General features: G+C 35.4%; 2 protein-coding genes across 3 annotated transcripts; one reads left to right on the top strand and one right to left on the bottom strand.

The window, feature by feature from the left end:
- Positions 1 to 394: 394 nt before the first annotated feature.
- LOC125232089 (ATP-dependent DNA helicase Q4) lies at positions 395 to 4,594 on the top strand. The gene has a single exon (XM_048137703.1). The coding sequence runs from the start codon at positions 658 to 660 to the stop codon at positions 4,543 to 4,545; it is 3,888 nt and encodes a 1,295-aa protein (XP_047993660.1). The 5' UTR covers positions 395 to 657; the 3' UTR covers positions 4,546 to 4,594.
- A 2,935-nt stretch (positions 4,595 to 7,529) lies between these two features.
- LOC125231863 (xylosyltransferase oxt) lies at positions 7,530 to 15,493 on the bottom strand. Of its 2 annotated transcripts, XM_048137445.1 has the most exons (4): positions 14,770 to 15,493; positions 14,410 to 14,552; positions 12,716 to 12,873; positions 7,530 to 10,903 (listed from the first exon to the last, which is right to left on the bottom strand). In XM_048137445.1, exons 1-4 carry the CDS (start codon positions 15,360 to 15,362, stop codon positions 9,089 to 9,091), a joined length of 2,709 nt encoding a protein of 902 aa, XP_047993402.1. In that variant the 5' UTR covers positions 15,363 to 15,493; the 3' UTR covers positions 7,530 to 9,088. The 2 variants fall into 2 exon arrangements, with proteins under 2 accessions (XP_047993402.1, XP_047993403.1); XM_048137446.1 differs by lacking the exons at positions 7,530 to 10,903; positions 12,716 to 12,873 and adding an exon at positions 14,294 to 14,329.
- Between the last annotated feature and the right edge of the window lie 1,786 nt (positions 15,494 to 17,279).

The following is a 17,279-nucleotide window of genomic DNA, read 5'->3' as shown; positions in this document are numbered from 1 at the left end:
CCTCGGTACGCTCTTGATTCAATATCCAAATAAAGATCTTCCTATCCTCTAAATCTGAATCTCTTGTTGCGCAAATACAAGTTGGCTTAAAAAAAAGTAGACATTTAAAAAAGTTGCAACTCATAGTGTCGTCTCGTTTTTTCACACAGAGATTCGAAAGGTACGAAACTACAACGCTGCCACTTTTGCCAGAATGGATTGGAAACATACACTTGTGTACCCTTTACTTTACGATAGCAGAGCTGCCAACTTACACTACGCTATTGAATTTTAGCTTCACTATTGATCAGACTTGCTATATAGTCTGTGGTTTGCGCACTTGACATTTGATTTGACTGACAGTGACAGTGACATATTCCGATTTCCGAGCTATCGTTGCGCGCCAAAACCTGCGAAATTATTTACAAAACTGTTTATTTAAATATATTGATATAGAATGACACACGATGTGCCTGTATAATTAAAATTGGTGCCTTGTGTTATAAGAAAAAATCTATTGAATATGACCTGGAAACTTGTCCGGACACTGAAGTAAACAATTATAAACATGGACACTGGACAACAGGTTTTATTAATTTAATAATTTGACTCGGATCATCACATACGATATAAGACTTTGAATTCTGCTGAAGTGGAGTTTATATTATCGCAGCTAAAATGGATATCATTGAAACAATAAAAAAAGATAAAGCATATATCAAATACAAGTTAATAGTAAAAAATTGGGAGAACGAATTTAAGAACACTCACTCACGAACACCTTCTAAATTTGATATAAAAGAAGCTCCATCTAAGATAAAGTACGCATACAAGAAATATTTTCAGTTAAAAAGTTCAGCTCTAGAAAACTCATTGTCTATTTGTATTGATGATGAGCCTCTTGGATCTCCTGATCAATCTCATTTCGAAAGTGCCTTTGAGACTTTAAGCCCTCCTACTGAGCAACTGGTAGCCACCCTGCCTAGTGGATCTCAACTCAATGAACTACTTTCTAATGTATCATCAACATCTTTTAAAAAAGAACCTTTGAAAAATGTTCAACCACTAAGCCCATTTACAGACAAACTATCAAAAAAACTCTTTCAGAACAAACAATTTTCTTTGAGAAATCCCAGAAAAGTATCATTACATAAGTCACAGTCTATGATTGAAAGCAAAATTGAAAATGAGAGTGAGTTTAACAAGATTGAAAGTTTGTCTACCACACTTACACAAATTGACAATCAGACAACTTCTGTCCCTACAAATAATAGTACTTTGACTAATAATGATATACCCAGGATCTTTGGCATTGGCAGTCCAGTTATTAACAAAACACCAACTGTTAGAAAACTTAATCAAGGATGGCTAGAAAGGGCAACTGGACTGTCGTTACACAATATGGCAACTTCAACACCAGGTGAGAAACCAAAAACATTTGGTTTGGGAAATATTTCATTACCGGTGGTGCAATTACCAGTTACCAAACAGAGAACCGATGAGAGGATTATATCTGAGCCTGATGAAAATAAATATGAAGATTTTGTCGAAAATAGTGAATCTGAAGGGGAAGATATATCTTTTTCCAAATTAAAGCCAGCCCTTAAAAAAAGGAAATTAGAAGATGCAATAAATATGACTAAAGCACAACCATTGGACAATGTTGCAAAAACTACCACAGTAGAACTTGATAAAAGCCAAAGTCCAGAGAAACCCTCCAAAAATAAAAGAAAAAAGAGAGTTGTGAAAAAGCAACCTAAAAATATAGAATTAGATACTAAAGAGCAACAGCCTCCTGACATTGCAGAGTACATCCCTTTTGGCATTGAAAATGTAAAGCCGAGACATTCTAATGTCACAGACATACTGAAAACTGTAGAAGATTCAGTTAAATATGACAAAATTGAAAGTGATTCGGAAGCTACAGGTAAATTAGAAAACAAAATCAGAAATGGCACACTGAATGATAACTTTGTAAAAATCAACATAGAGAAAAAGGTATTTGTCCGTGGTAAAAAAAGTATAAATTTTTCCAAGTACAAAAAACAACAATATAAAGACAAAAAAGCACTTCATGCTGGTATGGAGTTTCCAGAAGCAGGAAAGATGTTATGTTTCAAATGTGGAAAGTCAGGGCATATGGCAAGATATTGCACAGCTCATAAAGGAGAAACTCTTCTGCCATTAGAAAACTATGATGATAATAATATTCCCTCTTTAGAAGATATAGAGAAAGTTGTCAATAATGAAACAAATAAATTATCACTACCAGAACAACTTAGTACATCTGTTTATGAAGCTAGTACAATTCCGGAGTCATTCCTGAAATTGCTTGCGGACAAACCTTCAAATGATGATAGAGAATTAAGACCAATATACTCCAATATAGAAGAGGAATCTTCAACGGTTTTACACGAAGCACTTGATATGTTTGGACACAAATCATTTCGACCTGGACAAGAACAGGCAATCAAGCGTATACTAGCTGGTATGTCTACTTTGTTAATACTGTCTACAGGAGGAGGTAAGTCACTCTGCTATCAACTACCAGCATATATTTACAGCCAGCACTACAAATGCATTACCCTAGTCATATCACCACTGGTTTCTCTGATGGAGGACCAAGTTTTAAGTATGCCAGACTTTCTCAAAGCTGGGTGCTTGCATACTAATCAACCACCAACACAACGCAAGAAAATTATCCAATGTTTGAAGGATGGAGAGATAAATATTCTCCTTATATCCCCAGAAGCATTAATATCTGGGGACTCATCAAATGGGTTTGCAGGTTTGTTTAAATCATTGCCACCCATTGCCTTTGCATGCATAGATGAAGCTCACTGTGTTTCACAATGGAGTCACAACTTCAGACCGAGTTATTTAATGATTTGTAGGGTTCTTCGAGAAAAGCTAAATGTTAAATGCATCCTTGGCCTAACCGCAACTGCAAGTCAATCAACAATAAGAAGTGTAATTAGTCACATTGATATTCCTGATGGATTGAGTGGAGTTATAACTAACCCTGCCCTTCCTGATAACCTGTACTTGTCAGTATCATTTGAGAAGGATAAAGATAGGGCATTGGTTTCATACCTGACTTCGGAACGTTTAAGTTCCTTTAATTCTATTATAGTATATTGTATAAGAAGAGATGAATGTGAAAGAGTGGCTGCTGTGCTAAGATCAGCCCTTCAAGAACCTGGCAAAATTCACATGGAAGCTCAAAACAAAAAAAGAAAGAGAATGTCCTATATATCTGAAGCTTACCATGCTGGCATGTCTGGAGCTCAGAGAAAGAAGATTCAAAAACAGTTCATGGATGGCACATTAAGGATAATAGTGGCTACAGTAGCTTTTGGCATGGGAATAAACAAGTCTGATATCAGATGCATCATCCATTATAATATGCCAAGCAGTTTTGAATCTTATGTGCAAGAAGTTGGCAGAGCTGGAAGGGATGGACAACCTGCCTATTGTCATGTGTTTATGAGCAGTAGTAGCAGCGATAAGAATGAGTTGCTGAAACATATCCACGCAAATACAATTGATAGGTCAACAGTGAGAAAATTACTTCAAAAGGTGTTTATCCCTTGTGACTGCACAAAAAGATGTGAAGAATCAACATCCAAATCTGCAAATATTATACAAAGATGTAAAGGACATGAAGTTGGAATCCCAATTGATGTCACAGTGGAAGAATTAGATTTACCTTCTGAAAATATTGCAACCTTACTGTGTTATATCGAGCTGCATCCAAAAAAATACATTAAAGTTTTGAACAATGCTTACACCATGTGCAAAATTTCGTCTTATGGAGGACCCCAAAAGATCATTGAAGCAGCAAAAACTTGTCCTCCCCTAGCAATGGCTGTTCTAATGGAGTCAAAGAAGCATAAAGACATATCAAAAATCAATGTTTTGGAATTTGATGTTATTCAAGTAGCTGCTGCAATAGGCTGGGAAAGTGGAATGACGAAATATCATCTGAAAAATTTAGAGTGGATAACAGACGGCGCCAAATCTCGACGATCACAACTAAAGATAGAATTCCATACCCTTGGCTTCAAGATTAAAGCTCAAGGTGACCTCACACCGGCAGAACTCGACTGTATGCTGGACGATCTTCACAACTTAGTGATGATTCAGGAAAAAGCTATGTTATATCAGTTAGAAGAAAGCCACGCAGCATTTAGTAAACTTGGTAGCAATTCTGTGGCAGGCAGCGAATTATCGCAAGATAGTCTTGTCACTAAGTCTAACGAGCTTAAGTCGACAATACGTAATTATTTCCAAAGGGAGGAGCATTTTGCATGCGATATTGAGTGCCAAGAACGTCCAATCGACACAGAAAGAGTTATAAGTGATGTTAGAGCTTTAATTGCTTCATACAGAGATTGTAGCTTCAATGGACGCAGTATAGCACGAATATTTCAAGGTATATCTTCACCTAATTTTCCAGCGATTGTTTGGGGCAGGTGTAAATTTTGGAGAGCTCATATTCATGAGGATTTTTACGGAATTATCAGATTAGCAACACAACAGTTAATTCAAATGAAAAATAATTAAATGAGTAATGTTCAATAATTGACAATTTGAAATAATAAACAATGTGATAAAATAATATTGGTTTTATTAAACATTAATAACATACCCGGCCTATAATTTAGTATTTATACATTGACAAAATTCACTTAGCTTATATTTTTGTTCGGATTGCGCGTTTCCTATGCTTTTGCTAAAAATAGACAACTTTTGAACTTTTTACCTTACGTACCGTCAATAAGTCACAGTTCAAACTGTTCAAAGGCCGCTGAAGTATGTGACATGTTCTTATGGCTCTAGAAACATGATAGTGTCCGATACTTTCGCGGCCTTTGTGAAACATATTGCAGTTGACTGTACGACATCACCATCGCTTCCAGTTTAATTTAAGTATAGGTAATTAATTTAATACAAAAAATCGGCCAAGAGCGTGTCGGGCCACGCTCAGTGTAGGGTTCCGTAGTTTTCCGTATTTTTCTCAAAAACTACTGAACCTATCACGTTCAAAACAATTTTCCTAGAAAGTCTTTATAAAGTTCTACTTTTGTGATTTTTTTCATATTTTTTAAACATATGGTTCAAAAGTTAAAGGGGGGGGGGGGACGCACTTTTTTTTCCTTTAGGAGAGATTATTTCTGAAAATATTAATATTATCCAAAAACGATCTTAGTAAACCCTTATTCATTTTTAAATACCTATCCAACAATATATCACACGTTGGGGTTGGAATGAAAAAAAAAATATCAGGCCCCACTTTACATGTAGGGGGGGTACCCTAATAAAACATTTTTTTCCATTTTTTATCTTTGCACTTTGTTGGCGTGATTGATATACATATTGGTACCAAATTTCAGCTTTCTAGTGCTAACGGTTACTGAGATTATCCACGGACGGACAGACAGACAGACATGGCGAAACTATAAGGGTTCCTAGTTGACTACGGAACCCTAAAAGGAAGATAATTACTTTTTATTTTGTAAATAAAAATATAATTAAATCAATAAAATTAATAAAAAACTTTTACTATTTTTAAACTAATATTTGCTAATATATACCTACAGTGTGTTGTTCCGCCACAAATACCTATTCGCAAGGAGCACGTCTAATGCCGCTATCCCTTTGTAGTAGATCTATAAGTATTAATATATTTAAACAACTTTTTAATGTTAGGAGACTTAAGTAGTCAAATTTAGTTCTTTCGGTTGCTGCCTAGACATGCTAGAATTATAATGTTTGTTGACACCCAGTTACATTAAATACACCCTACCATATTCTTGAAACTTATATACGTACGTACGAGGTATTAGGTATAATAATTAGGTACATACCTACCTATTATACCTAACCGAACAAGAATAAATAAGTGAATTTCGCATATCAAATTCGAATGTTTTCAAAATAATATAGGTAATAACTTGATCAGTTTATATTATACACAAAAAACATTCATTGTCTTTTTAGGGTTCCGTACCAAAAAGGTACAACAGTCCGTCTGTCACATTCCTAAATATCTCGAGAACTACTAATGCTATCAACTTGAAATTTGGAATAGTTGTGAACATTGTAAACCTCTACAAATAGAAAGTATAATTTTTTTAAATATATTAATTTTAATTGTAGAATGTGAATTGTGAATGAAGAATTGTGGCCAAAATGAAAGGGGGGCAAACTGTAAATTTCAAGTTACTAGGTCAAGTGGGGTATCGTTGGAAAGAGCTCAAATTGAACGTAAATAAACTATTTTTTATAATTTTTTTGTTGTGGAAAAAAAAAGAATTTTGAAGGAAAATGTAAAAAAAAAATACCGTTCCCCCTTATCTCCGAAGTTTACCAACGAAAAATTATGAAAATTTTAGTAAACATTGGTTTTATGCTATATATTACAGGAAAAATATAATCGTGTTTGTATTTTGAATACTTTTTTTTAATTCACAAAAAACTTTTCAGATTTTTACTTTCAATTTACCCACCCTTGCGGATATATATCGTACTTAAAATTAATACGAGATGTTACGTAAACCATCTTCTGTCCAATAAAGTAAAAACTGTTTAAATCGGTTAACATTATAAAGAATTATCCCTGAAAAACCAGGTCGCGCAAATTAGTTAATTGACCGGGAGATGGCGCTATACACTATAATACTCATTAGTGCCTATACTTTTGTCTTCTAGTCAAGTCATTAGAGTTATATGAATGTATGAGATTATTTTTACTAGGTAGTTTGAAAGAAAGTTTGTACGGAACCCTCGGTGGGCGAGTCCGACTCGCACTTGGCCGGTTTTTTTTAATATTAGGCAAAATATGCTACCCAACTTGACATATTGTCACCACAAGGTGTAAAGTATTCGCTTTATTCGCTTAATATGATATTTTGATGTGATTTTGAGATATGACTTTCATATTTCAACAAAACTCCGGAGAGTTCAGAGCATTCATTATTATACACATACATACATACATACAATCACGCCTGTATCCCGTAAAGGGGTAGGCAGAGCACATGAAACTACTAAAGCTTCAGTGCCACTCTTGGCAAAATAAGGGGTTGAAAGAAAAACGAAACTGTGGTATTGCAGTGACAGGTTGCCAGCCTCTCGCCTATTACGCCACAATTTAACCCAAATCCCAGTCGCCTTCTACGACACCCACGGGAAGAAAGGGTGTGGTGAAATTCTTAACCCTCTTCATTATTATAGTATAAGTTATACTTGGTTATACCTATTCCTCATCTGAGATGTCACAGTGTCGTTAAAAGGCTACTACATATTATATATCTTATGATAGCATTAAGGATCATTATGTAACGGTTACTTCGAAAAACTACCAGCAACGTAGGTGGCAAATTTGCAAATAACTTTTTTGGAGATGATAAAACGTGTTAAGTAATGCCACAGTTTCGTTTTCTTTCAACCCCTTATTTGCCAAGAGTGGCACTGAAGCTTTAGTAGTTTCATGTGTTCTGCCTACCCCTTTATGGGATACAGGCGTGATTGTATGTATGTATGTAATTGAGATTTTTATGAATTTGGACGGTAAAGTTAGTTTTTAAAACGGCTTCATCTCGATTAATTAATAAGGCGTTTTTAGCAGACGTTCACTTCAAATAAATAAATAAATATTGGGGACACCTTACACAGATCAACTTAGCCCCAAATTAAGCAAAGCTTGTATTACTATATGGGTGCTAAGCGACGATATACATACTTAAATAAATAAATATATACTTATATACATAAGCGGCGGGAGGTAAATCTTGCGCATTGCATGACCGTCCTCGATTTGCCACTCAGACCGCAGCCTAAAAAGAGGTTGTTACATCTTCCTAAATTTCTCTTATTCCTTCTGGTTACAATTTACTTATGGTGAAAATATACTGGACCTTTTTCGCAAGTTTAATTTATTTGTTCAACGACCCTTTGTGCGTCCGACTAGAATAGAAATATTAGAAATGCGTCTATTATTAGGTACTTAAAGAGGACTAGGTTTTTGATCTGATCACACCTTCAAACGTCTTCAGTGTAACTATATAAAACTAGCTTTTGCCCGCGGCTTTGCTCGCTTTAGAAAGAGACAAAAAGTAATAGCCTATGTCACTCTCCCATCCCTTCAACTATCTCCACTTAAAAAATCACGTCAATTCGTCGTTTCGTTTTGCCGTGAAAGACTGACAAACAAACAGACACACACACTTTCCCGTTTATAATAGTATATATAATATAGTATGGATAAACTTAGTTTAATAACATAATTGGGCCATTACATATTTAGATACATTAAATTAACTATTTTCTACACAAATGGTTAAGGTTGACAATAAAGCAGAGTTTATGTCTTCGTTGGAATGATATTCAATTAATACGATACATAAGTGTTGGGCCTTAGAGCTGTTAAGGTCCTTTTTGATCATCTTAGAATAAAATATTTAATTAAATGTGCAGTTCCCCATCAAAAAGTCCCACTTCTTCGCTTGCCATAAGGACACTTTGTCACGTTATTATATATTATTCGTATAAAGTTACAAGCAAATCTAGACCTATTTCATACGACGAAGTGGGACCTTTCACTAGACTTAAATATAAATGTGATAAAGTAACTAGGCGAGTATTTGGGTTTCATATAGGTCCGTAATTATTGTAATGAACGAAACACAAACAACAAACTAGGTAAATGCACCATATGGCCATATAACAACAGATTATTGAATGAACAGATACTATCTATAGATTTGGACTTACAGATACAGATCGTCAAAGAATATGGCGACACCAATTTATTAGGTTTAGCGTCATTTAGTACTTAATAAAAAACAATCATTGCACAAAATGAGTCTTGGCGTATTCGTTTAGTACCTACCTAACCAATCTTTAATTAGTGTAGTTGGGCTATGGTTTACAACAGATTGATTGGCCTTTCTATATGTACCTTAGTTATTTAAAAAGACAAAAAAAAAACAGATTTAATATTTAAAACATAATTTTGCTAATAAATATAACCACTTTATAATGTCACAACTCATACCTAATACTTCAGTAATACCATAGCTCGTTTAATATGTTTAAGTATTCGTCATACCCTTTCAAGGCGACCAGTCTTAATATTTAATTTACCTATAGACCCTTTAGGATCTGGTGACAAGGAGCTCCATTCTGTGGATTTGCAGTGCTCGAATGTGTGCTTACCACAAATAAAATTTTGGTCCTGATTGTTAACAGTTGAAGCTACACATGAACCTAATACATTGTAAAATTCCGAAGTTAATCCATCTATCCACTCTCTCAAATCCTGCTGTATTCTTTTCGTATTGGAAGAAGAAATTTTTTGTAACAATAAACTATCATCATGACCAGGTAAAAAGTTAAGAGGCTTTATATGAGAAAAGTTTTTATAAGCACTCTGTGATCCACTGTGTATTATATTTGCTTCTTGATGAGACAGTTCTTTTCCCGAGAAATACTGTAATGGTGTAATCAGGAATTTTGTTAATGCTATTAGGTTTGACTTACTTTCAAATAGACCTACTTTCCAAACCCCAGGCAAGAGTGGCACCTTGAGGCTGGGTTTGATAAAATTGGTGAGATTATTTTCTTCTAGATGGATATAATTGATATCCGCGATTAACCCCGCAGGGTCCATCCAGAGAACAGTCAAATTTTCGAATTGCTTGTCAAAATGAGGCGCAAACCGATATAACAAATTCGGTTCAGATAGAGGACCCAAAATAGAACCTAAATTTCTAAAAATCATTTCTTTTTGGTCATACTGTGAGCTTACTTTAAATATCTTAACATTTTCTACATAACTACTTTCAAAATTTAACTCTAAATGTTTTTGTGGCTTATACCAAGTCTCCATCAACACACTATCTCCATTCTCTGTAAATGCTTTGTGCAATATTAGATTTCCTTTATATACATCTGCAAAATTATACGTATTTATTTCAATAATCTCATCGGTATCTAAAGAGCACCCCTTATCAAGTAAAATTTTACCATTCTGTCGAATTATGCTTTCTGCATGTGTCAATAAGGTATCATCTGTGCTAGCTGTGAGATCATCTGTGTTATAAATGCTCTGCCAATAAGCTTCCAAATTTGGTATTAGGTGATGGTCATTGAATCCAATAAAACTTTCAACTCTAGTAATAATTTCCTGATTAATAATAGGTTCAAATTTTCTTGCAAAAAATAACTGTCTGTCTTGAGTGTTCTGAATTCTTGGCCAGTCTTCAGTTTTGAAATCATTAGGAGAGCATCCACACCAATCAACCACATGTTTGTACTGGCATTTGCAGCCTAATTTTCTTTTCCAGTTGGTGACATGTAAGTTGTTGTCGACGTAAGTATTACAAAAATGAGAATTTCTTAAAACAGTGTGAAAGTATGATTCAGCTGGTAAAAGAGTGTGCTGAAAAACAACGTCCAATCCGGCCAGCAATTGATCTTGTTCGCCGATTACGTAATCAACGAATTCAGGGGACAACGCGATCCAATCACTTCCACCATCAATGATTATTCCTCTAGGTAGTTTCCTCTCGCCTACACGCCACATGTGAGTTTCACATTCAATGAAAGTTTTATCGAGCCCTTGTTTCTTAATAAACCTCTGAACTTCCCTTCCATGACTTTTCACAAAATTGAGGCCTTTATTAGCAGCTAAGAAGCTTTCCATATTTTCAAGAGACTTTATTGGGAAGTCACTCTCACTTAAGTTGATTACAAAGTCCCATTGCCAACCCAAGTTTCTAATATCTTTCATAGATGTTAAAAGCATAGTAAGCAACGATGCTCCACCCCAGATGGTGGAAAATCTTTTTCTGGCCAGTTTGATATTTGAGAATTGTTTTTCTAAAGCTAACAATTTCCTGAACAAGTAGTCTTGGCGCTGCAACAATAAATTATTTATTAGTATAATATGTCTGCCTCACTGACATAAACTTTATTTGTTATAATTGTTATAAATTAACACAGTGGGTGTAACAGGTTACTAACTTCCTACTCGTATAAAACACAAAGTATTAAACAGTGGTCAAAAACAATAATTACATCGCTTATAGATGCCAAAGGTGATTTGGTGATGCCACATAAACTATCAATTTTAACATGCAATGTGGGCTTGGGCTCCCTCACCCTCTATGTGGTGTTGTAATCTCTGGTTATATGATAGGTGCCTGTACTATCAATTGACCTGCCTAGTGTGTTCAGAGCGCCCACTAGGCGGGTTCATGGTAGTAGGTTATAAGCTGAAGACTTGAGGACTGTCTTTTCAAAAGGACTTATTTCTATAAGTCAACAAGTAGAGATGTACCGACTATTGATTTCGCCGACTAGGCCGACTACCGACTAGTTGGCTCTGGGGTGGCCGATTAGTCGGCCGACTAGTCGGCTCTGGGGTGGCCGATTAGTCGGTCGGCCAAGATAGTTTTTTCGACTAAATTCACATTTTGAATATCATTTCTGGTCCTTAGTTCGCTCTTTTCATGATTTTTTACAGGTTCAAAGGTCTATGAGATTATTTATAAACATTTTCCATTTTTAACCACCAACCAGTTTGGCATAGTAGGTAGTGAATTGATCCTGCCTATGAAATTGATAGTCCTAAGTAAGACATTTATTTCTGTGATGACTGATATTTGTTGTTTTGACTAAGAAAGGCATAACAAATAGGTAAATAATACAACCACATCAGCTGTTGGTTTATTTTTCTAATATTTTTCTATCACTTATGAAGTGCCGACTATTCGGCCGTTTTTGCTGACTAGTCGCCGACTAATCACCAACTACAAAAGTGGCCGGATAGTCGGCTTTCCTGACTAGTCGGTACATCCCTATCAACAAGGGTTATTTCCCTAGATAGACCTATATAAAAACAACCTCTCTCAGTAACAAGCTTAGCAGCTTCGCTTATGCGCTTCGAGGACTGAGATGAGTTTCCACTCAAACGGCTGCCTTGCAATCATATTATGCATTTTTTCAGTCAAATATGATTTTTGGACTAGCAATTTGGGGAAATTGTGTAGACATACAAAGATTGTTTATACTTCAAAAGAGATGTGTTCGTATTTTGAGTGGATTAATGTCAAATCGTGAATCATGTAGAGAATCTTTTAAGAAATTAGGTATACCTACTCTGACATCACTGTATATTATGGAGCTATGCAAGATTGCAAGGCGATATCCTAGTACATATCCGCCGAAAACAAACTTTAATAGCGAAAGGCTCAACAAGATATTTGCCCATGACGTCCAGGCTCCTGTGAGCAAATCAGCATTGTTCATGAGATGCCACAGGCAGGTAGCGGCAGGGGTTTACAATGCCTTACCGATAGAAATAAAGTCTCTGTCATCCACTAAATTCCTCAATTGTCTAAAAAAATATCTTATCGAACTGTGTCCATATAGTCTTAAAGAGTACTTTCAGCTTGTAAAATAAAATAAAATGTATTGCATGTTAGTTTTACTTTTGTAAACATTGTTTAAATAATGCTACACCAATCTGGTAAAATTGTATTGAAACTAATTAAACATGTACATGTACCATCTTATGTAAACATACAATTTATGGCAAATAAATGAAATGAAATGAAATGACCACTGTTGACTTATGGAAATACGTCCTTTTAAAAAAACACTCCTCACTTATAAGCTGTCCTCCCTAATCCTAATATAAATAAATACAAATATGTTAGTCTCTTACCGCATCAATATGTATGTAGAAATAGTGACTTGTTCTGTAGAGAGCATTGATTAGACGGTGAACTTGTCGTAAGGCGCGTCCGTTTAATGTTAGCAGAAATATAATCCTGACTGGTTCATTGCTGCTCCTGGAAACTGCTGGCGTAACCAAGTTGAATTCTGAAAAGATTGAGGAACGCTTATAACTCTTATAAGCACTGTTTGGGCTTGGATACTAAAGGTTGAAGAAGCTGAAGTTCCTATAGCCCTGAAATACCCATCATACAAATATCCTACACTACACTCGGAATACACACACGCTCCACTCTTTTAACTTCTAATTCCTCAGACATTACTGTGTTGTCCCTATGTATGTTTAGTCTTCTCTTTTCTCCAAGACCATGGGGACAATGCCATCCCAGAAAAATTTTGTTAAATTAAAACCTAATTTTACACAATAACTCAATTGAGTAAAAATTGTTGAATGTATGTATCACCCTTGATCCACTGAGACCTACTCTCACCTACATTGTGATTAATTTCAAAAGCATGTGTCATATAAATTTAAAAGTGGAAAATGTCTGCCTTGGGTGAGACTTGAACTCACGGCCTCTGGATCGATACTCCAGCGCTCTGCCAACTGAGCCACCAAGACTTCAACCAAGCCAGCGAAATTTTCCACTACTAAGGTCAATGGGACCCGTAGCGACATCTACCGTAAGAGTGTTAAACTTCTTAAACGGCAACCGGAGTTCCAAGTCATATTGGAAGTTCACCAGTTACGATGCGCTAACCATGCTAAATTTTAACTTCTGATTAGCAGAAACGTCTGCAATCGATGCCGTTAGGCTTAGAATAAAATCGGCATCGATTGCAGACGTTTTTACCTTAGTAGTGGAAAATTTCGCTGGCTTGGTTGAAGTCTTGGTGGCTCAGTTGGCAGAGCGCTGGAGTATCGATCCAGCGCTCTGCCAACTGCCATCGATGAGTTCAAGTCTCACCCAAGGCAGACATTTTCCACTTTTAAATTTATTCTAAGCCTAACGGCATCGATTGCAGACGTTTCTGCTAATCAGAAGTAAAAATGTGTCATATAATTAATAAGTTCTTTTTATTGTGTGTGCTTGAATTTAGATGATGCATGTTGCGGTTGATAGTGTATGTTATGGTCATGTTTTATTTTGATGAAACCTTAGGTGGATGAACACTCTGTAATATGACGAAGCCTGAGCTGTGGATCTGAATGTATGTATTTCTAAAATTATTTGGAGTACTCTTTTCATTCAAGTTATATTAAATATTCCATATTATGAAAGCCTGTATTCAGAAATAGTTTGGTTTGGGCCTCAAGAACATCATCAAATCCGGTTTGACAGCTGGTCTGGCCTAGTGGGTACTGGCCTGCCTGCTAAGCCGTGGTCCTGGGTTAGAATCCTGGTAAGGATATTTATTCATGTGATGAGCACAGATATTTGTTCCAGTCATGGATGTTTTATTATTTATTATTTATTTATTTATTTAACCTTTATTGCACAACATAAAGTACAAATGGCGAACTTAATACCTTAAGGCATTCTCTACCAGTCAACCATTTGTATATTATATGTATTTGTATATTATTTATATCATTGGGTACCTACAAAAAAAGCCTCCTTTAGCTTACAGTGGGTCTCATTCAATCTGTGTAAGAATCAAAAACCATCCTTAGTCACTTACTAGCAAGTCCAGTTTCAAAGACATTCATTGTAAAGTATCCACCACAGGTACTGGAGGGATCAGCAGGACATTTCATGTCACATGCAGCATCAGATATCTTGGCTGATGCTGAAGGGACATTCTCTCCACAGAAACACTCAGAACTGAAATAAAAAAGCAAATGAAGGTAATCTATACATACCTATAGTTGTACAATGTACATGTCATGCAATTTGAGATTTAGTGATTTTGTGGATCACAAGGAATGAAATTTGAAAGTAATTTGCTTTTTATAATTTAAATTATTTATTTCCCTACATATAAACCGTTTAACTGAAACAGGCATTGAAACAAAAGTATAGAATTTATAAAAATACTTACGCATACTGAACACCAGCATAAGGAAATCCTGCTTGTACACAGATGTCCAAACAAGCCACCCTAGAATTAGTACTAGCATAATTTCCATAAAAACTAGAAAGAATTCTTAGCTTCTTCTCATCTTGGTAGCAACCTAAATGCTTTCCATAAGTCATTCCTTTGCCTTGGCAATTGTTTGGTAATGATCTAGGGTAAAAACTTCCAGCCTGAATCAAGCAAGTTTTATTAACTATTTGCTCCTTACAAGATTGCGTCTTAGCCCTGTGAATGGCAGAAATTGCTTCTCGACTTCTTATTTCGCAAATAGGCTTAAAATCTAGTTCTTCTAACCGCAGATGAGCGACAGGTTTATTTTGAGCCTTTGCTTTCGCCGGGAAATCTTCGTCATCGTCGAAACCCGGACCAATTTTTCGAGCCGAAACGTCCCCCAACTCTTGCTTGGCAGAAGATTTATATGCATTGTATAGTAGGTTGTCATTAACAGAAGGAAAATAGTTAATAGCTATGAGAATTTGAGCAAAAAATGCTATCAAAATTGTTATCAACAAGCACTTGCCATACTTGTAATAAATTCTGCGACAAAAAATAGCCATTACGATTAAAACGCACTTTCATCTTAAATCCCACTACATGAGGAACTGGTTAACTACCACATATATTTTTATTGTGTTAAAATAAGATAATGTAAGTTAAATAATTTCGTTAAAATAAAAACCATTTTCTCCAGTAGTTCGACGCCAAGAAGTGATAAATTTATTGACAATTTGACACTTTTGACCATCGACTTACAATAGGGACTGAGCTCACACTTTTTTTGCCATACTAAATTGAACCTTATCACCTGCGCATAAAGGCGTTCTTGACAGACTAGCAAAAGTGTGTCCACATGAGAGGGTCAAAGTTGGGGCTGGTGTCCCTCTCGCACGTGTGACCAGTGTTAAAAAATTACTATAGTAGTAGTATTTTTACCTGTATGATACATCGATCTAAACTACCTAGATGCACCATCACGGCTTAGAATGTGTCCGCAGCAAATTGTGCTTGAAAATGTTCTAAGCACAATTGGGCGGTCAGTAGCGCTTCATCCGCCGTGTCGGCAACATGCCTAAGTGCTCCGTAAAAAAGTGCAAAAATAACACCTTATATACGTTAAAAAAGGATGACGTATCGTATTTCAGGTAAGTAATTGTTAATAATTTTATAATGTTATGCATTTGTGGCCAAAATGGCTTCCTAACTTACTAAAAACATTTATTTTCTAGAATAATTGAAGTAAATTCCTTGATTTGGTCTCACGCAGTTTGTCTCTTTCTCTCGCGCTATACTAGTAATGAGCGGACGGCGACAAAAGATGGTTGAAGTGGAACATAGTTAAAAATGGAATGATGGAGTCGCTAATTTATATTTTTTGTAAAAGAAGCCTATTTCATATTAATAATGTATGTATTTATTTATTATTATGGACCAATAAGTCTGAAATAAATGATTTCAATTCAATAACATTAATACATATCTTATAAATTACTTTAATTATAAAAAGAAACAACCCGGGAATAGCAAATTCGTTTTTAAGTAATAAAAAAGGTTTTTATTCCAGATTCCCAAAACAAGACGTTGAAAGGGAAAAATGGCGTAAGATTATAGCTGAGGAGCGGAGAGAAGATTTACCCACACAAATCTTTGAAAGAAATTACGTAGAATAATAAATTAATGTCATCATTCAATTCTTCTTTGTTTTAATAGCTACTTAATTCATATTCTCCAAGTGCACCATCCCTCACACACACGGCACCACATACAATCCCTCAACTGTTTACCTTCACATAATCGCTACACATACACTCACTACACGCACACACACACACACACACACACACGTATGTTATATATATATATATACATACATACGTTTGTCAAAAATGCCCTTTTTCTAGCACCCTGTATGTTTTTTCCAAAATCTGTAAATGCCATTTTTCATAAATTTGAAATTGATGGATGGTCCCCTTAGACTATTTTCATGTAGGACTACGGGATCTCATACCGGCCTTACTGACCCGCTATCAAAATACACCCTGTATAAGTCCTCATAGTAAAAATTAAAAAAAATTAAATGCACTTTTACTAAGTTTTGAAAATAAAATGAAGTCTTCTTTCAGCAAAATATGCTATCTACGATATTTAAGGTACTTTCCTCCATGTGGCATCGCCGTGGGACACCCTGTATATACCTCAGTTGACTCTATTTAATAATGCAAACATTGCCAAACGTGGAGATATTGATCAGTTGCAATTTTCCCCCAGTCCAAATTGTCCCGCCGTACCTTATATATTTTTTTGTTTGAGATAATATCAATAAAAATATCATACAGTAAAAACTCATTTTTTTTCGCTTAAAATACGCAAAATCTCGAAAAATGTTATACCAAACGTTTTGTTCCTTAAGAAATTTTCTATCTAATAGGATTTTTTAAAACAGTTTTTCGCAAAAATACCGCAAATTTCCTCATTCT

Source organism: Leguminivora glycinivorella, chromosome 12 (genome assembly GCF_023078275.1).
Source record: "Leguminivora glycinivorella isolate SPB_JAAS2020 chromosome 12, LegGlyc_1.1, whole genome shotgun sequence".
NCBI classification, from domain to species: Eukaryota; Metazoa; Arthropoda; class Insecta; order Lepidoptera; family Tortricidae; genus Leguminivora; species Leguminivora glycinivorella.
The sequence above is the reverse complement of the archived record's forward strand: the minus strand, read 5'-3'. Positions and strand labels throughout refer to the sequence as shown.